The sequence below is a fragment of the Aulonocara stuartgranti genome, assembly GCF_965226115.1.
Source record: "Aulonocara stuartgranti genome assembly, chromosome: 13".
Lineage (NCBI taxonomy): Eukaryota > Metazoa > Chordata > Actinopteri > Cichliformes > Cichlidae > Aulonocara > Aulonocara stuartgranti.
Genome location: NC_138949.1, coordinates 19,914,575 through 19,942,206, shown reverse-complemented (window position 1 = coordinate 19,942,206; position 27,632 = coordinate 19,914,575). Strand labels below are relative to the sequence as shown.

Genomic DNA, 27,632 nt, shown 5'->3' with positions numbered 1-27,632 from the left:
AAACGGTTGAATATACCAAACTACAAACTAACCAAATCCTAATCATACTGAGAGATTTAGTCAAATCAAATAAATCATTTAAGGAGGGGTTAAAGTTAATTTTGGTAATCATTTTTCATAAACATTTTTAAAATAAATCAAAAAGAATGTACAAAAACATATCCACACAATAACAGGCTAGCACCATTACAGCAACCAGAGATCAATCCATTTAACAAATTTTACCAATTAGATTAGATTAGATTAGATAGAACTTTATTAATCCCTCGGGTGGGTTCCTCTGGGAAATTCGACTTCCAAAAAAAAGCACAGCAACGACCGAAGTTACAGTTACAGAATTGTTATATATATATATATATATATATATATATATATATATATATATATATATATATATAAATACAGAGACAAATATAAATAAAATATACGAAGGGGATAAATAGAATAAATAGGAATAAAAAATAAAAATACAAGTGAATTGCACATTTCAAGTATTGAGTCTATTGCACTGTTGACTATTTACAAAAAGTATTGCACAAGGTATTGTACAGTGAGGTGAAGAGGCACTACAGCTTAGAAACTATACCTGTACTAATGTGATGATTTGTTTTTTGTTGAGACCAATGTCTGCATGAAAAGACAGAAAACATTATGTCAATAATTCATGTGTAGTAATTATATTCTAGAATGAAAGCACAATGCCACAGCTACTTCTGATGGCTAACTACTGATAGCTAACTACTGCCCTTAGCTAGCTAGCTAGGGATGTTAATTCGCACATAAGCTTACAAAACACACATAATTTAAATCGGTGAGATAGACATGACTTAGCTGCTATGTTAAAATAATGTGTCCACTATCATATTGTTAGTAAACATTAAGCCTACATGTTAAATATACTATTTTTGTTGTCCTAGTTTTGCATGTTAGCATGCTGACCTCAGTTAGCATCAACCATGTAGTAGGTTGAAATTATAGTTTGCAGGTATTTGGTCATTAAGTTAGCAATGCGAGATTAAAAGTCAAGTAACTGTAAAATTATGTTGGCCACACCAAATATAGTTTCATGATACTGTGATGCATCACATATCTATAGCCTCACATTCAAGAAGACAAGAACCAAAAAGGAAAAAGGCAGGAGTTGTATATTTATTCACTGCAGTGTCATTCTGTCATTCAGCTGTTCGTTTTTTTTCCTCCTACAAGTGCAGGTTGTTTAATTTATTTCTAGTTTGCTCTCATTTGTTTGATAAGCACAACTCCAAGGAGTTATGAAGCACTTACTACAGTTGATCAACTTGTTGGAGCAAATTCTTTGCAGTTCTTACACGGGCTTTTGTAAAGCTCAAGTTCACCTCCATCACTGCATGATCATGGATACCTGTAAAAAATGTAATGCTCTCCTGTCCTGGTTGCTGAGATTCTTATTTCTGGATCGCACACATTTTTGCCATGAAGGTGAAGTAAGAGTCAGGCAAAGTTGAGGTGTTCTCACAACAAACAATACAAATCCTACACTATTTGAGATATGCATATGGTGATTAAATGCCAATAGCACAAAACATTGATCCATTTACAAGAGCTGGTTCAAGTATCCTTGAGCTAAAGGTTTATTAGTTGTGATTCTCTTCTATGTCTGGGTAAACTTCAGCTGTGAACCTGTGCATTTGGGTATCAGCAATGCTTTCTCTCTGTGTGTCAAACTGGCTGATAGGCCTAACCTTGTCTGTCTTTCCAAACATATTGATTAGTCTGTGAGAAAAGATATGCTGAGTGCAGAGGCTAAACTTGAAGTAATTCACTTCCTACTAATATAATCCTCTTTTATTACAATGAGGGAAAAGTTTGGAACTACGAGTACACAGCTGAAGACAACAGTGCTCAAGTTTTCCACTTTTGCCTAATAAGAAAATAATCAAATGTATGCCAGTCTATTATTAATAATATCAAAATGCAAGTCTTTAACACTGAAAAACAAGCTGACTTGACAACACAGTCTTGATTTCATTGGACGTCATGTAATGACAGCCAACCACATATCTGAGTCTGTTATTGTTTGTGTGTCAGATAGAAAAACCAACCATCCATGACAGGCTTAGAGAGGAAGATTCGCCAAGTTTTCCAGAAGAGGACATTCAACACAAATTACAAATGGCAGTGGCAGCCGGGGAAAAAAGAAGAGAAACGCCAACCCCTGTGCCTTTGTTGTTCTCCTTTAATTCTGTTAATCGCCCCCAGGTAAAGATTAGCTGCTCTTGCCAATTTAATTCAGCCTCAAATGATGCTGCTACAAGGTCACTTTTTCTATTCCTCCTCTCTCTTCTGCGTTCCCTTCATTCACCCTTCCTTGCCCCACCCCCCCTCACTTTCCATCCCAACAAACTCTCTCCTCCATTTCTCTTTCCGTGAACAGGATTGAGTTGTCATGTAGTTCTAATAGGCAGCACAGGGAATCATTAGTCCACCTCGCCTCCCTGACTGATGGGTATTTCACTCCAATCATCTGAGTACTGTGCGTGTATTTGTGTAGGTGTGTGTGTGGAAGGAGAAAGCTGGAATATCCCCCACCTCACCAACCCCCCTTCCGCACATACACACTCTCTCCGCCATAGACTATCACCAACACCCCCAACCCCCTAACCCCCCTCCGTCACAGCATTGTGCGCCTGCTGCTATTGACGGAGTGTCAGAGCTGAGGGGAGATGTCTTAATCAACTTGGACACACTGGGCATTGATTTGACAAGCTGCTGTAATGACCTTCTTGTTTTTGTAAAGGATCACTGTTTATCTGGGCCACAAGTGATGTGCTGAGCATGCCTCATCGTCATGGAAACTATTATCACAGTAGAATTGGGACAGGGCTCGGTCTTTGGATCTTTTCCTTTTCTTTCTCTGTCACACAAACAAACACACACACACACACATGCAGCCACACTTATCGATATCGATATGTTTGAGGTGCCCTACTATAACCAGATGTTTGGATACTGTAAAACATTGACCGTGATGTTAAACGGTTCAGGGGTCAAAAGGTAGAAGCTCTAAATGGTGTTGACAGCCTTTGTGTCAATGTTATGGAAATTGTTACACAGTGGTTGGATTGACTGAGATGGCTCAATAATCCCACGACAGCTGTTTCATGCACTTGCCTTCCAGCTCTTTTTAGAAAATTATTTTAAACCTGCAGGTCACTGATTTGCTAAACGGCTCATTATGACAAGGGGATAATGATATATATATCTAAAGATATATGAATATATCTTCTATTAGTCAATGAATGTTTAAAAGAAGTAGCTAAAAGAAGCATAAACAGCATCGGTGTGGTGCTCCATCGTCTGGTTCACGTTTAAAGGCACACCCTGCTTCCTTAAAAAGAAGAAGAAGGTGAAAAAAACGACACTGCTGAGTTTATTTGCAGGGATCTCAGGTTCAGGGTGCTGTCAGCTTCTGTCAGGGCAATCAGCAACACTCAGCCTCCCTTGAATAGCCCGCACACCAGACGGTAAATATTATTGGCATTCTGACACCCTCTCGCTGCGACGAAGTGTGTAAAATTGTTAATAAGGAACATGATGGGGCCACCACACGTCGTCCTGAGAATGGAAAAGCTTGCTCTTGTTGGCAATTATCCAAATAACAGGATGAGGCGTGCGAGGACAGGTGATTTAAGTCCTTAGCTGGCTGGTGGAGAGGTTTGTTTTGGCAAAGAGGAAGTAAAGAAAAGTCACAGAGGTCACATGGTAAACATTGTCCTTGTGATTTATCCATCAGTAAAACTCCTTATAAAATGTACAAGGAGACCCTTGTATGTGCCGTTTGGAAAAATTGCCATATACGAGGCACTTTAACACTTGAGGGCTGTCCTACATTATGTATGACAGGCATGTGAGTGTAGGTAGGCTAAAGGTTGCTGGTGTGTCAGCTTTAAGTATGGCTGAGAATGTGCTGCTTGTTTACTGAAATCCACTGTTATTAGTTATTTCTATGCCTCCCTCTGAAAGTCTCAATGTGACACTGAGATAAGGCAAACAGTATTCCCTCCCTTTGCATAGAGCAGGTAAGTCATTATTTTTAAAGGCATAGTATCTCCAAGTCACAGAAGGACACGTTGATAGGAGAATAAAGTACACAATCGTAAACGTTTATGCCAGTATTTCTCACTGTATGATTACATTTTTATGGTTCATATTCTGATAGGGCTTGTATTTGCTGCCACCTCCAGAGAAATGAGACAGGCCCAGAGGTGGCATTTCTCCTCTGCTTTATGGAGAGTTGGGTGGGGGTGGAGAGGGGGGAGCTGGGAGGAGAGTCCTGCTCGTTTTTGTTCAGTAAACACACTGCCAACCTAAATGGCTGATCAATCAATTTCAGCGGGATCGATCTGCATCAGTTCTGCCTGCATGCACACACCCGGAGCCACTTTATTGTAAATCAATCATTTTGAAAACATCTCACAGAGGGGCCCGTCCTCACTAACAAGCCATCAATTCCAGCTGCCTGTGTAGCACCCTTATCAGGCCACAAATCAGCAGCCGCACAAACATCTGCTCCATTTCCATCGCTTTCCCTCCTGCCTCACTCTGTCTTTTATCCCCGCTCTGTCCGTACCGCTCGTCGTGTTTTGATGTCTGGGTGTCTGGCATGGAGAAGAGAGGAGAGAGGCCGGGATTCTTCACCACACCACTTAAGATAACCCAAGGGTAATAGTGTTTGCACATTTGAGAGAGAAATGAGGACAAATGCCAGGGTGGGTCATACGTTCTCTTTCTGACCGCCTGTTTGACGTTGGAGTGTGAAATTGCACACTTCAGCTGAGGAGGAGGAGGAGGAGGGGAAGGAGGGCAGGGCTCGGAGACTTATGAGATGTCCACTGATTTCTAGCTATGAGATAAGAGTGGCTCGTTGTCTGAGAAGTCATCCTGACACATCATAACACCTCAGAATTGGTGCTGCTCGTGATGTTTGAAGGATTCTCGGGAGATATCTCCGTACCCTTGACACGGGCAGCACAGTGTTCACTGCAGTGTATATCTAAACAGATTATTGGAGTTGGAAAATTACTGCATTACAGAAAGGTTAAAAATCCTCCAACGTTAGCGCTGTTTAATGACATGCTCGTCAAGGTGCGGGCTTCGCTTTGACATGTCGTAGCTCTAACAGCGAGAAAGAGGATTACTCCCTCAATAAATCAGTCGCTTCTATAATAACTGTATCTGCAAGCCAAATCCACATTAAGATGCTACACATCCTGATGTGGCGCACATCCACAGCGCTGACATGACAGCACAGCGAGATACCTGGTATGATGTCCTTTACTCATCCACTGTCACTGTCCTGGCGGAGATATACGAGCTACTGTGGACAGAATGCTATTCCCACCCATCACTGTGTGGATCCTCATTGATTGACAGTGTGACAGGTGAAAGTGATGGAGCAGGTAATAGCGTGTCAGTAAACGTAAATCAAGACTAATGCCAGACTCAGAGGATACGCGATTGGTGGTGGGACTTGGACGGCAGGGTCACCGACCCCTCGGCAGGGTGAGGATTGGTAAAATACAGTTTGTATTCATCTCAGGTGTCTCCTGTTCATGGTCAAGGTCAGGGGCTGGGTCTTTTTCAACTGTACCGTACATGTTTAGAGAGATAATTTGGCATGTGGGTAGACTGATGGTGGTCATATTTGATGTTGTGCACGAACATGAACGCTCCATGTTGTTGGCTGGAGTGATGTTGGTTTGGTCTGCGCATTTTTTTTCATTTGCAAACAGAGTTGTGCAAACACTGCACAGACTGGACACCTATCAGACAAATACGAGATTTCGGTGTATCTAATAGAAAGCACTTTCAATCACCTCCAGAAGCTTTATAATGTAAGGTAAAGACTCTGCAGTAACAGACAGAAAGCCCCAACAATCAGATGCTGATGAGCAAATGCTTAGTGACGGTGGTAACAGGAAGAAACTTCCAGCAGAACCAGACTAAAGGAGGAGAAGCAAAAGACACATTGTGGAAAAGAGCCAAAGATTAATTAATATATGGTAAAAAAATTAGAGGGATGTTTGCTTATGTTATCTGTCAATTATTGCTTAAATCAGATCAAAACACCCAAACACAGACCCGATGAAGCAGGCTAGCTGAGTTTCTGAGCCTGCTACTAAAATAAACTCAGCAGCTCCTTTGTTAGGTACACCTGACAAACTGGTTTAACTGCTTGTTAACACAGAATTTAATCAGACAATCAAATTGAACCTGTGGATCTACACATGGTCAAGATGACTTGTTGAAGTTCAAACTGGGCATCAGAATGGGGACAAACAGGTGATTTAAGTGACTTTGAACACAATACGGTTGTTAGTGCTATTTTGAATATTTCAGAAACTCTTGAGCTACTGGGAATTTCCCAAATAACCACATCTGAGAATGGTCCAAGCAGCAGTTCTCTGGAAGAAAATGCCTTGTCAGAGAAGGTCAGAGAAAAATGTCCGGACTGCTTCAAACTGATAGGAAGGCAACAGTATCTCAAATACCCACACACAGCAACCAAGCTATGGAGAAGAGTGTCTCCAAATGCTCAACATGTTGAACCCTGAAGCAGATGGGCTCCACTAGCAGAAGACAACAATGGGTACCACTCTTGTTAACTAAGAACAGGAAATTGAGGCTACAGTTCACATAGGATCTAAATCTATGCTATGAAGAGTTAAAATGGTACTGAAGGCAAAAGGTGGCCGAGCACTACCAAGGTGTACCTAATAAAGTGTTCGCAAGTGTATAACATTATTTAACGTATGGACATTGTTTACAAGTATAAACTACATGTAATAGTTGTGTATGTACTGTATCACTTTCTATTTATGGTCATTCCAAATATATAATTGTATAGTTCATAACTGAGAACTGCTGTTTGTAGCTGGAATTTTTCTAAACAATTAGGAGAATGTCCAGGTTTAGAACACAAATACATCCATTTTAATTTGAGAAAAAATACAAAAAGAAACCATGTACAATCTATGTACATTTTTTTTGTACAAGACAGTATATTTATCAGCAGATTATATTTGACAGAGTCAGGTAGATCAACTCAGCACCATCAAATAATCCATTTATCCATCACATCTTGAACGCATCCAAACTAATTAGACTGCTGTGTCAAACTTCCGTTTGCTGCAATGATGATGTACTAAGAAATCCTATCTGTGATAAACAAGAGCAATATCTTGAATTCTTCCTGAACTGATAGGCAGCCAAAAAAAGCAAGTTTTCTTTAAAAGAAAATGCTGAATGCAGTTTTCATGTATTATTAAGACTTGAGACCCACCTCCTATCCCCATAAGTATTTTATGTTCTATTATATATCTAGTACATTTCCCAGCAAATAAGTTTCTATTTCCATCCTTTACAGCAAAAAAATAGATTAACAAAATTAATGCAACATACTGTAACAGTAACATATGACGCGTCAGTCTTTTGATTTGTTCAGTGGATAACAACACATCTGTGCATCTTTCAGTCATCCATATCTCATTACACTGTATGACACAACCTGCTAACCTTTAACAAAGCATGTGGCAGATAGGACATGTGTGATTTATTGACTGAAGCTTGTATCCATCTGCCCCATCAGCCCCTCGGGCCTCCTGTATGCCACTTTTCGCTTTAGTGGGACTTAATATGGGCCCTCCTCTTGACCTCCTGCACTGCCTGGCACTATACTGGCATGGAGGCATTGATGGCTTGGATGTTCTCCATGTCAGTACAAGACTTTATTCTCACAGTGGAAAACACGTGGACTCCCTTAAAGGAAGCCTGTGTCCCTGAATGACTGAAGGATGCCTGCTCAACTGAACTCTTCATGGCACTTAAAAAAAAAAACACTCCAAAAACTTTAGAGGTATACAATGCAAAGAACATCTGAAAAGATGTAGGAAGGAGAGACATCTCAGTCCAGTGTTGTGAGTAATGCCAGCCTGAATGAGTTGTGCAATGAGGGTTCAGGTCTAAAAAAAAAAAAAAAGCACAGTAATCAAGTATAATGAAAGTAAATGGTGCATTAGTTTTCGAGTTTATGCCGGTTTGCAGCATGTACCACTTTGCTATGTTTAAGTGCCTCAAAAATATTCTGTAAACAAATAAGAAGCAGTTGTGACAGTTTGTGATAGATAATGATGAGCTGACAAAATGGAATGTAAACCCTGATACAAAGCAAAGTAATAGAAACAGGAAAACGAAGGATGTCCTGTCTTTCGATAATTGCTGAATTGGTGCTACCTTTCATCTTCGTGATGGCTGATCAAATTCTGCCTAACCTATCCATGTGCCACATACAGTACTTGAATAGTCTCCGCATTCCTACAATAAACCAAGATCTTTTATTTTTTTGAGATACATATTCATCTTTTTTTTTTTTCTCAACAGAACAATCAGTTTGTCGATTTTTATGTAGAGTGAGCGACCGATGTTACCAAATATTAATTCCTTAAAGTTCAGGCTAGAAAGTATGGCGTTAACAACCCAATTATACGTACATTTTACTCACATATTTTTCCAAAAAGAAACCTATTTGCTACAATGTGTGACAACGATGTAATCACAGTTCAAAAGTTCACTTCAGGACAATGTGTATGAGGCTTCAGCATAGTTGTACCACACCCAAAAGACGGACACTGAGGCTCAGATCATTTTGATTGAGAAAGAAATGTCATCTATATCATGGGTTGAGTTTACACAAACATATTTAGCACAGTATCATCTTTTCCATTTTCCAAAATTGTTTTCTATTTTCAGAATGACGTTCTCTTTACAATCTATAGAGCAGGATCGCTGCAATAAACAAACAGCGTCTCCCGGTCATATTCTGTGGAAAATACCAGCACACTTTGTGGTAGTGTACATACTCCTACTCCATGCTAGGGACCTAATTTAGGTCACAGTCATCTAATAAAGGTCGTTCGGTTCTGGTCTGCACACAGTGGGAGAAACTTTCTATTCATCCCGTCATTATTAACCATTCTAATCCACTGCTTAGTTAAGTACATTTACCCTCTCCCCCAAAACACAACTCCTTTACGCCTTTCTTCCCTTTATGCATGTTCTCAGCAAGGGACGCTTAGTAGTAGACACATTATTTAGTAGACACTGCATCTGTGCAACCAAAGGAGGCTTCCGATTAGCCTAAATTTATTTCTACAAGCACTCAACAGAGCTGAGCTGCCAAGCTGAAGATGTTTTCACAATGCAAGCTAGTCTAAGCTATGTTAGCTCCAGAGTGATGCAGTCTGTCAGAGAGGGGCTAGGGTGATTAAAAAAATAATCATTTGTTTTAGTATACGTGACAAAGTGACAGTCCAACATAAAATCTTTTGATATGTAGTTGTAATTAAATATATCAATTCAGTCTTCTCCTAAAGTACTTTTAACTTTGCTCTTGACTAGAAAAATAAGTACAAATTGATTATGTTTATGGATATAAAATAATTATGCTGAAATGTATAAATCCCACTACTTTTTTTTTTCTTGGACAAGGTTGACCATTAGGAGTACGAGGCTACCGGGTCAATCCTCCATCCATGCAGCAGCCTCATTTGGATATATAGGCGCGTTAGCATACAGAAAATACACTCATGTTGCACCCGAGCACGTTCCACTTCCTTGTCCTTATGCCTGTGGCATTTGTTGCATTTCCACCAACTATGCTTGAGCATTTCCTCGTGTTCGAGGACTGAACACAGCAGCTTGGCGTGCGACATCTGGGCTGGCAACAGAGAACATCCAAGCTCTTTACTGCCTCTGTGCCAACCCCGTGCCAGGCAGTTGCTCCGATCAAAGGAGGACCCACTGATGCCCACTATTACGCAATATGTGGCATTTCTTTCCTCATATATTAACTTTATGTTACAGGCAATACACCACTTTGCTGAGTGGTCCCAGTGCTGTTACAGTTATAACGCCATGCAGCTGCTGTTCATGTTAGATACGCTCAATCATAGTTGGCTATTTTGGTTTGGTTTTGGATGCAACTCAATGCCTTTGTTAGAATATCCAAGTGATTTATGATCTACTACTGTTTGTGTCTATTATGACTCTTTTTTTTTCTTTTCAAACATGCTGTTCCCTCAAAGGTGCTTCATCACATACAAATCAGTGTTGGTGGGGAGTGACAGTGCAGCATCAGAAGGACAAGTGGCTGTAATACGACACACACATACACACAGTTTATACATAAACCTGAATGCATGAAGGACAGAACAGGTTTTTGTTGTTGTTGTTGTTTTTTTTTTATCCTTTTCATGTATTCAGGCTGATTAACCGCGATATCTACTGGGCTCAAGCACAGGTATCTGACATATCAGCAGAAGACTCGGGCTCTCCTTCCAGCCAGCATGCACCAACACTGCACCATTGTCTTGAGTTTTTAGATTACCAATTTGCAATATTTGATATCCTTTATTTTTTGTTTTCAGGCCTGGATTGATCTCACTCTACATGGCGAGTCAAGGTGAAACAGCAAAACCTTAAAGCAATGACACGATGAGTAACAAACTGAGAACAAAATTAGTATGCCTCCAAAGCCGAGCAGCCCTTCCTCCGTCATCTCCTCAATGACTCTTTACTCAGAGGTGGCGTGGGGAGGTGGGGGGTGTTGATGTTTCCAGTTGTTCTGTGGAAAGAAACTTGTTCAGTTTTAGTGCAAATAGAACAGAAGCAGACGGGAGATATGACGGCGATGAACCCAGCCGGTTTGACGCAACTGAGTTAATCTTTGGGAGATGATATGATCAGTTTATCGCTGCAACCCTCATCCTCCAATAACCAGTCACTTCAGCCATGGAGTCTGGTCACATGAAGAGGTGAACTATTGCAAAGAATTACAGGAAGTACTCTTCTTTCTTTTTTTTTCCCATCAACTCTCAAAATAATTCCAAAAAGTGCTAGAGGGAAGGAGCTGTACAATCCTTATTTGATTGTCATTATGTACATTTCTATGGACACATAAATAAATAAAACAAATGTCCAAGAGCATGGAAGTAACATTAAACATATACACATAGGAGGTCCCTTCCCAGTCTGGGTTCCTGTCCAACCCTCAATTAGAAGAATGAGTGAGGAGAAATGTGTCAATCTTCACCACCTCTGTCATCATCATCATCATCATCATCATCATCCCTCCTTTGGTGATCTCTTCCAATCTCTTTCGTAAAGAGCGTACAGATGTCTGGTGAGTCAGCAAGAAAGCCTGGTGTTCAGCATTCATCTTCAACTTCTCTGATTGGTGGAATCAGACTACTAGTGGATTTGTATTGGTTGACTTGGTTGGCCATGTGAGTGCTCATGGGCTTGATCTGAATGTTCCTTGGGTAGGCATTTTCTGGTTCATCTGTAAACCATTTCTTTTCTAAAGGGGAAAACGTGAGAGAGGAAGAAAACAAGGGTTTAGTTAGAAAAAGTATGCAATGCTGGTTTAGTTACAACCATACTGCCTCAGTTTAAGTGAGATTAAGATTTGCATGGCATTCTTTGTCGTACGCAAGGTCCACTTTCAGTTTGGTTTCTGGTGACCTGAGACAATCTGAAGTTGATATGGTGGCATTGTCCATAACTGACTTTGTATTTATGTGGGTATGTTATATCAGATTTCTAATTAATTGTGGGAAGACTGATAAGACAAAAGAAAAAAGAAGAACAGACTAGTATGCTATACAGTACATACTAAAGCATATTTCAGGATCTGCTCACCCAAATTACAAAACAGAAAACAATGTTTGTTTGTTTTTAAACCATTTCTCCTGTTTTTGGATAGTTTTGGTTTTATTTCCAGATTTTGAGACATCCATTCCAGAGATTTCTGCTGTCACCACAATACAGAGTCAATGTCAGTTGACTCTGTGTTGTCAATTCTTAAAAATTAGTCTAAATAAAGACTATTTTTTTAAGAATCTCTTTATAGCAAAGAAATAGTCTGTATAAAACCTCCAATGAGTGTATTCCTCTGACCAGCCAGACTCAAGATGTGGAACGGGTGGATTCAAATTCAACATAAATACCCTCAAATTGCCAAGGGCAGTGTGAGTGGAAGCAAATGTGGGACTTTTTTTTTTTTTTTCAATTAAAGGAAAAAAAATCTGGGTGAATTTAAATATCAAGCCTTTACAATATTAAAGTATAGCAATAGATTTAGAAATCTTGGTATTATCATTAAAACTATGTAGATGCATTGCCATTTACAAGAATACACATTTGACACATTTTTACAGGGGCTCATTTACCATTCTAAGAAATATGGTGTGTAAAATATATACACACACTATAAATAATATATACATAAATTTGCAAGTCATTTAAACATTATTTACATAAAAGTAATAAAGACAAAATATTAAGTGCTGGTGCTAAGAAAAAAGTTCGGAAGGGAACAAAAAAGCATCTCTCCATCTGTACTAAACTGGCCTTCCTGTCGGCCTGTCCCATCACCCATTGAAAATATTTGATAATTTCCCTTAACAACAATAGTGGATTATGATGAATTATTTAAAAGCTGAAATTCAATATAAGCAAAAATGAGGAAACATTTTGCCTTGAAAGCAGCAGAATCTCCTCAGTTCACACCCAGAAAAATGAAGGATTAGAGTATTAAAAGAAGAGGGAATGCAACATAGCTTTTAGTAAGTCTGTGTCCCGATTTTTTTTAAGCGTGAAATCAAGTTTAGAAAACAAAAAGAAACCAAAGAAAATTATTTTTAAAATATTTAACCGGTTATTTGTTTTTTGCTTTTTTAAATTTTTGCATTCTGTTTTTCTGCTACACAGCTTGCTCATCAAAGATTGGCCACACTCATGATAATAGTATAAAAGATGATATAAAAGGTACCAACCCTAACCCTACTGATCATAGTTTAAAAGACAGATTTTAGCACTGAGATTTAACACAATGATTAAATTAGTCCCCTTATGAAACCTGTTCTTCATGTAGTGAAACTGAATGCAATGTGCAAGGACCTGACTGAGAAATGGGCTAACTTGTGAATGACAAGTTGCTAGCTGATGAGCATGTCCCCTTGAACTGGTTCATTGCTTTTTCATGTAAAAAGTGGCATAAGCACATGTGTGCACAAATGTGCTGGTATATAAGATGGAACCATCAAACATCAGTGAAGCAAACATCAGTGAAGCAAAAGCATCTCACCGAATCATAGATACAGTTTGCAGATTTTTCTTATTAATTCAATTTTCAATTCAATTCAGTTTAATTTTCTTTATACAGCGCCAAATCACAACAACAGTCACCTCAAGGCGCTTTATATTGTAAGGTAGACCCTACAATGATACATACAGAGAAAAATCCAACAATAATATGACCTCCTATGAGCAAGCACTTTGGCAACAGTGGGAAGGAAAAACTCCCTTTTTAACAGGAAGAAACCTCAGACAGAACCAGGCTCAGGGAGGGGCAGCCATCTATTAAAGCTTTTTTCAAATGGCTGTTACCCAAGCGTTTGCTACTTGAAGCTATGCCATGTTCTACCATTAAGCCACTTAAAAATTGAGCAGGATTTCAAAAGGTAAAGGAGAGGACTGGTTCTGCACCAGCACTACATTGGTGGAAAAGAGGTAAAAGGTCCTAGCTGTGAGCAGGGATGTATTATTTCTTGTTTGGTAAAACTGGGGTTCTGTTATTAAACTGTTATTATCCAGAGAGGTCCCACTGTCTGTGCTTTTCAGATGCAGCATCTGAACATTTTCAGCACACACAATAAACCTGAATTACTCCAACTAAACGAAAACCAAATAAATAGCTCATCTCCTCTGGAAAAACAAACAAATAATAGTGGATTAGGATTGACAGAATAACAGGTAACCAGAGGATGATCCACAACTGAACCAGTACTTTGTACTTGTGAACACTGAATTTAATTAATCTTTTCAAATATCGACAGGAAAATGTGCCTTTTGTGGTAAACTCTAAATTGTTAGTGCTGTGAAATTCTATTCACTTGTGTTGTATTTGGATGGTCGCAGAAATCAAAGAAATAGATACCATGCAATAAAACCAGAACTTTTTGTAGGACCATTTACCGATAATGGAATTATAGAAAATGTGTCTTTTGCGATTTGGGTGATCTGGTTGTTTAGCTAATAATTTTAAAAAGTGCACCATACCCTAAACAGTCGCATTTCGGAGTGAGCTCTTAAAATCACTGTCAGCATGAGAGCAGGAAGGAGATTTGAGAGGGTTGGATGTGTCATCTAGGAGAGAATCTCTTCATGTTTAAGTAGGCTATGAGAGCAGTGTTTCTGAGGAAAGGGAAGTGTGTATGCCAGCTGTCAGAAGTTTGTAAACTCACTCCCAGCACTTCACAGGCGACTGCAACGCCATTCAAGATGTCACTTCCTTTTGGGTGAAGTTGTAATATCAAATTTTAACTTTGCGATGTGGAGCACACCCTGTGCACGCATCCGTGCGTGTGTGTGTGCGTGTGTGAAAGTGCTCGTCTACATGCAGGACTGCATGTGCAGAGATTCATTTGTGTGGGCTTGAGTGTGTGTGTGTGTCAGCAAGCTTGAGGCTGCAGGGCTGTGTGTTACAGCAAAGACATTTGATGTGTAGAATTGTGCCTGAGGTGAAGCAAGATGTCTGCCATCTCTCTCCGGAGTCTACTGCTGATACGGTGAACTTAGTGATGTAGCCTCAAACCACCATATCAGGCGTGCAGGGTTACAAGGAGGAGACTTACAGACTCATATTCCCCCTTCAATTTAAACTCTAAATTGGTCACACCTCCCACTTTTGCAGTGTGACCGATGGCACAGGGCTGGACACACTTTCTTAAAGTTCTGTGAAGAAGTAAGCAATTTGGCTGCATCAGGGGGATTTGAATCAGTCTGACCTACATGTGAGCTATGGTACATGTATGTACAGTATTACAACACGTAGTTGCTCTGCGGTACATGCTGATGCTGTTATAATAACATAGTTGCTGTGCTAAATGAGAGGATAAATTTTACATCTGAAAGTCTGCTACAGTCGTCTCATAGCATTCAATAGGAGGGAAGATGCGCAAACACACAGACCTCTCACACAATGCAAACCATCTCAAGTTCAAATAAACCGTAAGAAGGCATGATAGATAATGAGAAAAAAATGTGGAAGATGATTTTGTCTGTAGGAGAGAGGGAAAAAAATCATATCATGAAATAAATAACTGAGGTAGAGGCACAAAGGAGGGGGAGGGCAGGGTGGGGCAGGGTGGGGTGGGGTGGGGTGGGGTGGTAGGGTGTAGGGGTTGTCTCAACCTCATGCAGTGTGGAAATGGTCCTGATCATGGCAGGGAGGCAGGAGCAGCAGCAGACATTTTGCTTTCCAGATGAAAGCAAAACTTAAACTGAGGCATGGTTTACTTAACGTCTGAAGAACGTAAGAAATAAAACAAACTCCCCTCATCATAACAATATCCACAGAGGACATAGTTATGATCAGAACCCCAGGTAAAAAGGTTGCTAAGTCATGCAGAATCGTTAACTTGCATACCTTGGCCCATTCTATTCATCCTTGTTGCACTTCAGAAAGAGAGGTAAGTAATCTACTGTAAGTGAGGCGTATTTACAGTTAATACACAACTAACAAATGGCTACCAGTCTATCTTATGCGTACATGTTGTCATTACAGCATTCGGTTGATATAATACATCTACGTTTCAAGATGTATTCAGGACTTTTCCTTTACTCCTTAACAGCTCTGGAGTACGATTGTAACAAATCTGCATGCTTTTAGAATATGTCACGCTTCAAAAATGACTTTATTCTCCCAAGTCAAAAGAAAATTACGCTCATTTTTGGGAGAAAATATGGAATAAACACCAAGTATTGTCAAAAATATTTCACCAAATTTGAAAATAATCTTATAAGTGAATAATAAAGTACAGGAAATAATAGCCTGCTCAAAAGGGCTACCAACATGGACATGCAATAAAGCAGTACAGATGCACCATGATTAACAAAATATCAACACTGCTAATGAGGGATGATCTTATGAGTATCTGTAATGTCAACTTAATAATAAATATCAGCTACAGTAGCCAAATCACAGTACGTTACATCCATGATCCAGGTGTGCTGATCATGTGCACAAATATCCAACACATAACAGTTACTTACTCCACAAATACTACAAGATAAACACAAAACAACTAACTATTAAGACAAATACAACAGGTAGACCAAACAACATATTGAAAGTGAGTTGTGGTTGGGGCTTTTTACTGTAATCTTCTTTCCAACCACAATGGCCGTTTAATCCAAACAAATGGCCTTACTGTTTACAAAAGAGGCTCGAGTCTTTGAGGCAAATAAATGAACCCAGTTCTCCACAAAGTGAGTTTACCATTTTGCTTATGCCATGTTATGACTGCAGTGATGTCAGAGTGAAGACCACATGCAGATGATTATGAACAAAACACACAAACACAGGGCATGGACGCAAAGCACAAACACATAATACACAGTAATCATCAGTGCATGTGTCATCACCGTCTACACACACAAACACACACACACGCACGCACACACCTATAGCATACTGTACAGGTTGGGTATAAAACACTAATCAGGCAGATTGCAGGACATGTGCGTATGCGTACTTCTGTTTTTCGCGGGACTCCCGGGTCTTGCTGCTGCGGTTCTGCCGGTTCGATGGGGGGATGGAGTGCACGGATGAGCTCTTTTTGCTGGAGGAATGGGAGGAGTGGGAAGAGTGGGACAAACTTGTCCGGGACTGGCCGGCGTTGTGGTCGAACTGCATTAGGCAGAAGATCAGGTCGGTGGGCACCAGTTCAAATTCGTATGGAGGGTTTGTGATCACATACCTAGCCGGAAAACACATGTTACAGACGATAAGACTCAGATACATCAATGAAAGAGCGGCAAAGCATTTACTGCAACATTTAAAAATTAAACATAAAAGTCATGTTAAAAATAAAGTTTCCACAGGCCTCTAAGTACACCCTTACCTTTTCTAGAGGGATTAAATTAATAAGTAGCAGCCAGGCGCTTCTAATCAAATGCAACTGAAAATCAGCAAGCGTGATCAACTCTGTAAAAGCATGGGTTTTGGCAGTTTGCAGTCTGGTGCATTCAGGTAAATGTTAACACAATAGCACAATCTTCCCAGGAGTGGAGCTCCCAGCAAATTCACCCCAAGATCAGAGAAAACGATCAGAGAAACTCTGACATAAAATTGCATAAAACCCAAGAGCTACATCTCAGACTCTACAGGCTCTAGCTAGTGTTTTAAATGTTAAAGTTCATGACTGCACAATTAGAAAAAGACTGAATAAAAATGGCTCATTTGGAAGGGATGCAGGATACCAGAATATGAGCACAAAGACATCGACGAACTGTCAAGCACGGTGGTGGAGTGGTGATGATTTGGGCTTGCTATGCAGTCACAAGACCTGAACACCTTGTAGTCACTGAGTTTAATACAAATGCCTCTGTATACAACAGTACTCTGGAGTCTACAAGCGTAATCATTCATTCTATTACATCAAGATATTCATTTTGTCAATGAGCAAAAGCTTGTATCATACCGTTTTGTACATTGGCTTGGTGCACCGAGATGTGCATCTCTTAATCTGTAGATTCCGAAACACAGCATGTTGTATGTCTTCAGTGCTTTGCAGAATAAATCTCCGTAGCAGCCGCCATCCTGGTGAACAACAGAACAAAGAAACCATGATTGTGTGTTAGGTCAGTCAGGTTAGGACAATAAATGGAATTGTTAAGTTGTGAGATTCATGCGCTCTGTACCAGTCTTTTGCTTGCCAGTAAACACCAACTTTTGGCAGAGGAGACTGCAATAAAAACTGGCAGTGTTGTAAAATTATGCCAGAGTTCATCCAAGAAAAAAACAAAACAAAAAAAAACTTCATTACTCATAGTTCACAAGATTAAGAAAACCTGTTAAAAACAAGGTTGGAACCAATTAGAACCAACACCATGTTGGTTCATTGTTCTCTTCAAAGCGATCTTCCCTTTCCACCCACTAAGGCTTGCTTTGCACAATCACTGTTCTTCACATCAGATTAAGGCCCGGGAGCAGCAGAGGTGGGCAGATGTGTGCTGCTGGGTAGTGGCAAAATGTGTCATCTGCACTTAAACATCCACTTACCCCTAAGTCAGCAAATGGCCCGTCGTAGAGGGCTAGCTGGGCGACGCGACACCTGTCTCTGTTGGCCAGAGTTTGCGGTGTGCTGTAGCCTCCTCTGAGAGCATTCTCTTCAGCCAGCAGACCCTCCAGCTCTGGCGTGGCTCCCCCTGTTACCAGCGTTCGAATCAGCGTGAGGATATTATCATTAAAGTATGTCTGGACAGAGAAAAAAAGGTATATGTATAAGCAGATGTCATTAGAGTCACCAGTAGAGCTGTAGCAGACATAAGTAAAAAGCGCTTAGACCTTACTACCTCTCACTACTCATTAGTTATTGAAAACATATTTTCTTCCTTACCTCTTGTGATATTTCACTGTAGGTAGTTTGGACTTTATTTACTGAAGTTATTAATCTTTAGGTTTCTGATAATAAATGAATTTATTTGAAAAGTCAACAGAAACACATCTTTGTAGAAACCACTTTGCTGTTATGGTCAATAACCCACAGATCTCAACACTGACATTTTTCACTGTGCCCGTTTCTTATAAAATATAAAAATTTTTAAATGCTGATCTTTTTATGCAATAGTGAATATTTGCTTTAAAAAAATGATATTTTAAAATCTTTCTTTTCATGCGCCATTCACCAAGATGAATACATTAAAATATTTTTTTAAAAACTGACTTTGAAAACAGAACCATATACATGAATAAATACAACTAGATATAAGTGCAAACATGCTTTTTTGGCTTTTTTGGGGGGGTTAGTTGGTGAACCAGCCCTTTAAGTATTCAGTATGAGAAATGTTGCATTAGGTTGCACTAAAATATACATAAAATTCAAGATACATAAATCTATCAAATTTTAGAGCTACATGGTCAAGGACATTTTGCTAACCATAGTACATGTGGGATCATTGCATTAAATAAAACACTAGTACTTCCACAAAACATAATTCTTTCCTCTACGCACCCCACAAGGTCTGCTTTGACTTCCGAAACAACAATTTGACTGCGATCTGCAAGTGTCAGGTTCTCCTGTCCTTCAAGCCGATCAGAACCTGCTTTTGCTAAGAGTGAAGACAGCTGATGTCACCAGGCAGACGGGCCGTAGTGGCAGCGCCCCTCACTGGGACCCTGACAGGCCTGCAGAGCCTCATGATGGATGAGCAGTGTCCATTAGCTGGCTTCACCTCTGACCAGTGCCAGACTACAGCTGACGCCCGCTATACTCCCTGCACAGCTCAGCTTTGCACGCTACTCTAACCCCTTATTCGCAGAGAGAACTGCTGGAATTAAGCCATCACAGCACCAAAGGGAAACAACACACTTGGTCATCGGGAGAGGGAGAATTTTTCTGTAGCTTGTTTTCTGCCCATTTCATCTTTTTTCTTATCTCCGGCTCAGTGATCACAAATGACAAAACAGCATTTCTTTGGCCCCTTTCTAGCTGCACATATATCACCACTACTACACTAACTTTTAGTTTACTTTGTTAAAATAAAACTCCTGAAAGTTAAACAGTCAACACTTAGGGTGAGTGATGCCAACTATTTCTCTTCTGATGTCAGTGGAGTTGGCAGGCATATGTGATCAATGTACTGTGCCATTTCATTTACCAACTTCTGCCTACTTGAAATGCCAAAACTGCGCATCTACTTAAATTTATGTCAACACATCATCTCAGGATGTGTTTTTTTTATTATATACACCAGCTGAGTTTGTAACTTATAGGTAAGTACAGGTACATCTGAAAATTTATTGTTCTAAAGCAATTTAATTGTAAATAAGGAAAATAAGGAAATGATCTGGGTTTATTAACATAATGCAATGTCTTAACTCTACCTTAATCTACAGTCTCTACCTGAGCAACAGCATGCAGTTAAGTCTTTATGTACTTTATTTGAAACTCTTCTCTAATGAATATAGCTATTAAAGCATGCAGATGGAGAATTTCAAAAATAAAAATTGTAAAATTTAAAACAAGCACAGTGGGTTTTCAGTCTGTTTAGGAACTCACCGCACTCATCAGGGAGTCGAGTACACTGACAGCGAAGGCGGTGCCGCAGGCGAAGGGCTGAGTGAGGTACAGCTCTGTGTCTGGGTCGTCATCATCATCTTGGTCCAGGAACTGAACGTTTGAGTCGTTCACTGAGAGAGGGGACACAGCCGAGTTAGAGACGGGCAGAGTGAAGTGCACACCTGAGAGTTTAATAGCATACGATACACTTCTTCTTCTTCTTTTTTTTAAATGCTGAGTTACATTTTAAAAGATTAGGACACATCTTAGTAATGGAAGAAGAAGGTCTCAGGCATATAGGTATTGCGGTATGGTTGGAGCTTCCAATATAATGCAACATCAGATGCACATTATATCTCACTGCATATATACACCACTGCACTTACTTTAAAACACAAGAAAAAAAAATAAAATTCATTTCTTCTCCAAACAATTGACATGTTTTCCACTGATCATGAAATCAAAAATTATTGTAAAATTGATGCCCAAGTTTAAAAATACTCTTCTTTTGTCCTCATATGTTTAATTGTTTGGAATGTGACAAATATGTGTTGCTGAATAAAATACCTTTTTCATTTTTTAATATGTATATTGTAATATATGTAATTCTATGTACTGTATATAACATGCAGGGTGCGTTTCATACATTTAGGCAAACCACAACTTTAGATAACCATTGAAGAAGTCCCCAATCTTAGCATCTCTGTAGCTACTATATACTCATTTTGGTTTTCCTTTTATTATTTATTATATTGCTATCCAAGGTACATAACTGCACAGAATTTCAAAATACAGTGACAGTAGCATACATAAAAACAAAAACAGATATGTATTTAAAAAAAAAGCATATATCTATATATTTATAAGGGTTCATTAAAAAGTAAAATTTGAGACTTCAACAATGGCTACTATCTCACATGAGAAAACCATGCACTTAATGACATGCTATGTTTTTTTTGTTTTTTTTTTTTGTTTTTTAGGAAATTCCTTCTTGATGGATGTGTTTGTCACATCATCACCATTGTGGAGATACATCTCACATATTTACCTGCGCCCCGAAAGTCAAATTAAAACCAGATAACAACACACTTTTTATATTATGATGAAGAAAAACATGATCTGCACAGTCTAAATGAAACTAGCCTGATAATAAATGGATTTTTTAAAAAACCTCTTAAGTGTAATAAAAGAATGAGTTCTTGCTGCAAATCTTTTTCCCTATAATGTATTTCTAGCAGCAGTGGACAGCGATGAATCTATGAGCCAACATTACTCTAAAAGAGAGCATCACACAAGTTTTCTGTTTGACTTGTGCAGTATCTGTGCCTCAGAGTTATGGCATGAGGGAAAGAAAAAAAAGAAAAATACATTTTAAAAATAAACAAACAGCTTAAAAGATTTTGTTCGTTGTTGTTATTTTTGAAATTTGATTTCTTCCCTTGTTTCCTGTGAGCTGTGGAACAAAAATGTCAGTCAAAGAGAGAAGGGGGCTGATGCAAACGGGCCTGGGCCAACGGAGTGAAGGGGGGGAAAGCGGGAGTTAGTGTGTGTGTGGAGGTGGCAAGGAGGGGAGGTAGGGGTGGTGAGAGGCCGAGGGGGTGTTGCTATGAAAACAGCCACAAGGACAGACTGAACATGATCAAAGGCCTAGCGAAGCTCTGCAAAAACCCAACTGGAAGAAAGAAAACAAAAAAAAATGCCCCAAAATAAATAAGAAAAATAAAAAAATCAGTAAAAAGAGGGCCAAAACAAGACAGTCAATTTCAGCCAGAACGAAGGATAAAAATGTGTTCAAAGTGAAGCCATGGGAGCGGCGAGAGCCTTGACTGCAGCCAGATAAATCAAGACAAGCTGATGAGGAGCGGAGCGACGGAGCGAGGGGGAACGAACGGCAGCAGAGGACAAAGGCTCAGCTTACCCAGCTCTGTTATCATTTGTATGCTGGTTCCACTTTTTTTTTCCTGACTGAGTGAAACCAATGGCAGTAGTTTGCCAGGTTTAGCTAATGGTGATGAGACAGTGCAGAGAGAGGGAGAAATTGTGTCGTTATTGAAACAGTTTCAAAGACTGCAGTAAAGGCATTCGGGTGTCTCGAGACTGCTCGCGTCAACTTCGGAATTACTCTGAAATATTCACGGCTGTCCGGTGTCTAAAAGTGAAGCACCCCGGATTAGAGTGCACAGTAGATACGAAGCCCGAGCTGTCACAGCACCTTGCCGCTTCAACAACAATAAATAATTTCATGGTAAAGCAGTGAGACGGATAAAGAAAAGGATCTTATCCATAAACACACCTACTTCACACGCCATGCAAACAAAATTGATCACGAAACTCAGATGAAGCGTGTTTTTTAGGTTTGAAAGTGACTTTAATATGCTTCTGGCACTGTAACCTGAACATATGACAATGTAAGTACAGCATATATTTGGCGTAAGACATGCAGCCACTCTTCCCTTTGTATTCTCTTACTTCTTCCTTTCCTAAAAGACAATGTTATCACATCTAGTGATGCTGCAGCTTGAAAATTTTCTAAGCAAAGACCATGCAGAGAGGCAACTCCAGAGCCATGAGCATTAAGGTCCAGGACAGAAGCCTTTGGCTCTAACGTGGACTATCTAGTTTTGATGATTACATATGCGGTTAGGAGTGTAATGGGAGAGGCTCAATTCAGGTAATGGCTGTGCTGGTTACAAGTAATATTAGGCAGCTTCTTTCTCTTTCTGGCCTTTTCTTAGCTGGCCTCATGCTCCATTGCTCCCTAATTGGGTCAGAGGAGACAGAGTAGCTAGTCTCTAGTGCTTTAGAAGGCCCCTCGGAGATCTGAAAGTTTCATGAGTCCCCATCACCATTGGGAATACAACCAGTGGTATTGTGATTAATAAATGGACCCATTTTGCAACCAAGGCACTTTTCCTCTTCTACCTTTTCTCTTCCCTTTTCTCCCTCTCTCACTCTCTCCATCAGGCTGAGTTTCTCTTGTCCATTAGTGGACAAATGGCAGGAGATGTGGCTTTTGTCCCGAAAGTGCGTGTTTGATACCTTTAAGTTGAGTCACCACTTGACCAAAAAAAACAACAACAAAAAAAAAAAACCTTGCAGGATCCAGTAACCCACATCCGAATATGAAGTTGAGTTGGGCAAAGCTATCAACAACATGAAAGTGGACAAAAATTCCACACCGTGCATTCTTTAGTCTGTTTGACCTCGAATGAGTTGGAACTTTTGATAGCAGAATGATGCCTGAGATTATTAGCTCTGTGTGTCTACATCTGGAAATGAATAATGAGTTGACTGGTAGTTACTGGATGTAACATGCAATGTTTGCAACTGAGGTGGGTGGAAACAGTTTTACCTAGTTCTGTGATGATGGGGATGTTGGATCCGGTGGTGACAGATGCCTGACGCACGAAGCCATGTACTGGACTGCTGTCTGGAGATGACCTGTCCATTCCAGGAGGCGTGAAACCTTTACACATTCGGAAACAAAGACATAGGCTGAATACATCAGCAGATAAAACAGCGTTATGGATCAAGTATTCAGGCTGGTCAGCAAACTTTATAGCTGATGTAAAGGGTTTAAATCTTAATATCTACTTAATACAAATAAAGTCATGTGAAAAAGAAAGTTTTCAGTTCAATGCCACCCTCACTGCTTCCACAGGCATTAAAGCCAGCCGGGTGCTGCTAATCAAATGTACCTGATTAACTGACCATCAGCAAGTGTGAGCACCTCTATAAAAACACAATTTTTGACAGTGTGCTGGTCTGGAACATTTGGGTGTGCGTTAACACAATGCCACAATATTCCCAATAGTGGACATCCCAGCATCACCCCAAGTTTAGACCAGGCAAAGCTAAAAAAAAAACTGCATAAAACCCAAGAGCTACAGGTTTGACCCTATAGGCATCAATTAGCATGTTAAAGGTTAATGTTCATGACAATGTAAGTAGAAACAGACAGAATAAGTATGGCTTGTTTGGAGGTGCTGCCAGCAGAAAACCTCTTTTTACTATATAACAGCATAACTTCAGTTTAAGAAAGTTAAATTAAAAAAAAACAAAAAACCCAATGCTTCTGGAAACTGTCCTCTGGAAGGACAAGACCAAAGATGAGAGGTTTGGCCATAGTGTATAGCACAGAGGCAAATCTACAACAGAATGGCTGAGAATAAAATGAATCGAGGTGCAGCGATGGCCAGTTAAAGCCCAAACTGATAATAAGGAATCTATGGCAGGACCTTAAGAGACATGTGCATAAATGAATGCCTGCAAACTTCAGTGAACTGAAGCAACATTGTAAAGAAGCCTGGGTCAAACTTTTCCCACAAAGATGTAAGAGATGGATAAAGTCATGCAGAAAAAAATTACTTTAAGTTATTGGAGTTAAGATGGTTCAATAAGCTACTGAATTCACACGACTGGGCATTTAAAGAAAAAACTGTTGCTTCAGCTTCAATTTATACTAAAAAATAACTACATGATTTTGATAGGTTTCTATTATTACTATTTACATTTGAATAAATAAAATATAATAAAACAATAAAAAATTATTAAAGTTATAGCAATATGTTACTTTTAACTAATGTTTTCCTACTAATTTACTAATTATTTATTCTTTGAGCCCTAACTTACATTTTGTGGTGTTTTTTGAATTTAATTTAATTTTGTTTCACCTCAAACATATAATGCTATTACCAATGCGACTACTCTTTATGAGGCATAATAATTTAATAAACATAAAAAATCAGATTCCAACTTAAATGTCGTCACTGTGTATCGGCTTAATGTGGGTCTTACTCTTTATGACAAATAGCAAAACAAAAATGTGCAGTCTGTATGTTTTATTGTAGAAGTATCACCGGCATGAGGGCATGACCTAAAACTCTGCATCAGTACAATTACAGATGCATTCTATCTTACCCAGCATGAAGTTTTTGATGTGCACTTTATGTGCGATTCAAATGTGTGGATTGAAGAACACACACGGACACAAAGAAGGCAGCTAAGTGAAGCAGGCGCCTGCCTAAAAACTGCAATAGTGATACTGTGCTTTTAGGGGTCAGCCAAGACATATTTAGCATTCACATCCCTCCATCAACTGGCAGACATAAATTTTATATGTTGTTCATTTTGTTACAATAAAATTGGTGAAGTGGATCCTGAAAACCTTTTATCGAAAATGGTGTGGCACAGAACCATGAAATACAAGTGCAAGTGACAGGAGTATGAATTCACATGACTTCACATTTTTGCATTTCCTCAAAGTGACAAGTAAACACCTTAAATCTGTAATGCTATATGCATAATGCATCAACTGTGTTTTGACATCCATCATTTAATGCTGACTACAGCAAAATGTCAGCTTATAGTGCCACCACCAAGGAAACATAATGCAGGGAATATATTCAGGTCACAAAGTTTTAAAAGGCTTGCAAATTCTCTCTGTGTGCGAGTGTGTGCGTGCCTTTCTGTCAAGAAACTCAATGAGCTGCTTACATTACAAAAGAGATCTTTCAGCCCTTTGCAACGGAAAAGGCACCAAATAGTTTAGTACACAGCGGGAAGCACACACTGAACTGAAGCATGGATAATCATAACTTTTGTTACACCAATTATTGAACTAGGAGATAGCAGCGGTTTGACACTTCAACCAGGGAGCACAGCTCAGATAGTGCAAGCATCATTTTGTCGATGTCCATAAAGGATGATGTTTACTCCACTGGAGAGTGACAGCAAGTTTTTTGGATTCTGCCTCTAAAACGCCGCGCTTATTGTATCATAGTGAACATGAAGACTGTGGGAAGACGTAGGAGAGCGCCTTCCACTCTGCGCAGCGCAACCCCAGAAAGTGGCGTTGGTGAGAACAGGGATACATGAGGCCTGCTGTAGAGCTGCTTTCAAAACCTGTTAGGTTACAAACAGCTCAAAAGTCGTTATGCAGTGTGAGCTGGCAAAATCCAAACAGAGAGCTGAGCCTCTACTGAGCACTGAAAAACAGAAGAGCTCAAATGTGTTTTTCATATGACCCATATGAAAAACACTGTTTATCTCTAAAGAAAGACACTGTTTATCTTTATAGACTAGTCTTGTGTCCTTGTGATTGAAATAACAGTATGCTTCTTGAATTGCCTAATTATACTTAAAACAGTCAATTTTCCTCTTTTATATGTTTTATATTAATGCTAACTTTTTTTTTTTTTAAATGAAAAATGAAAATGATGCCCCAAAGCAAAGACGCTGGCTTTTGCTTTTGTTAGACTGTAACTTAGTTTATTCAGCTACAATCTACAATAGATGAGTGAGATCTGGGTTACATGCCCCCTTATCCCTGTAGCCCTGCGGGCACAGCTATGCTCTGTGGTTGACTACATGCTACAGCAGCCGGGAGAAGCTCTCCCCCAGGAAAGCGCATGTTTACTTATTCATTTGCACCTCTAAATTCCACAGACAGCGTCTGAATGAGAGCATCGCTAGGAGGAAGGAATCCTCACAGCAATACCCATGATACAATAGCAGCGCCTGGTTATATGAGTGTATTTTCTTATGTATGCATGATTGCATGTCACTGTGTTTTCTTAAATGGGCCGTTAAAGTAAGACCCGGTTATTGATAACGCCAGTCTCAAACCATTGGTTTGGGTTAGAAGACATAAACCTGCGAGCTTCTGGATGGACGTGGCTTTCTGCAAGTAGTGCTCCCCAGAGTGGACGCGCTCTCAGATTTACTCCTGCCGATTGTTGCTTGCTGGCACTATTATCGACAGCGTATCGCTCACACAGGCTGGAGAAGTAACTGCATCGACATTCTAATAAAAATGTGGATATGCCCTCCATTACGAAAAGAAAAAAAAAAAAAAGGCCTCTTGAACCTTCACTTTGATTTGTATTTACAACAGTCGCTGTGGTGGCACTAACTGCTTACCTCAAGGCATGTAGAACCTTTCAAGCTAATCATAAACTGAGGATCACCTGTTTGTGAATGTTTGTGGATAGGATGCCTTGGCATGAGTAACCGAGTGTGTTACGCACCCAAACGCGTGCGCACGCTATGAAGCACTGAGGTGTGTGCGTGCATGTGTTGCTGTTTTGTTGTGACTAATGAGGAGCAGCTGAATTGGCCTGCCTGGTGATTTGTACTAGCTGCTTAATGATGATGAGGCCTGATGGGATGCCTGGTTCGTATGTTTGTCTGCAAACATCAACAATCTGTTCCAGACGATCTGCCAGACTCCAGATCAGGGGGAACAACATCAAATGACACAGTCATGTTGATTACATCATTAAAAAGTATTATCAAAGGTTTAGCAGCATCTAATTGCCAGGGACAAGACTGAAACCATCAGAAAATTGCGCGGAGTAAACACTCTTCAAAGGCTTGATGAAGGTATAAACACAATGTTTCTGTGTGTGCACATCTTCAGTTAGAGTTACAGTAATGTCAGTTTACAGACGAGACTCAAAGCAGACTTTC

The 27,632-nt window shown here is 39.7% G+C and overlaps 1 protein-coding gene across 8 annotated transcripts in view; it reads right to left on the bottom strand.

The window, feature by feature from the left end:
* Window positions 1-10,445: 10,445 nt before the first annotated feature.
* The window catches only part of kcnma1a (potassium large conductance calcium-activated channel, subfamily M, alpha member 1a), a 149,413-nt gene continuing 132,226 nt past the window's right edge, over window positions 10,446-27,632 (bottom strand). For 5 of the 8 annotated variants that reach the window (XM_082557328.1, XM_082557322.1, XM_082557324.1 and 2 more), the window contains 7 exons: window positions 23,515-23,628; window positions 20,163-20,293; window positions 18,164-18,358; window positions 17,583-17,701; window positions 16,635-16,859; window positions 15,527-15,555; window positions 10,446-11,395 (listed from right to left, as the gene is read on the bottom strand). In XM_082557328.1, the coding sequence (XP_082413454.1) occupies window positions 11,244-11,395; window positions 15,527-15,555; window positions 16,635-16,859; window positions 17,583-17,701; window positions 18,164-18,358; window positions 20,163-20,293; window positions 23,515-23,628 (965 nt within the window). In that variant the 3' untranslated portion in view covers window positions 10,446-11,243. Of the gene's footprint in view, window positions 11,396-15,526; window positions 15,556-16,634; window positions 16,860-17,582; window positions 17,702-18,163; window positions 18,359-20,162; window positions 20,294-22,080; window positions 22,165-23,514; window positions 23,629-27,632 lie in introns of all 8 variants that reach the window. The other 3 variants (XM_082557325.1, XM_082557326.1, XM_082557329.1) reach the window with 2 other exon arrangements.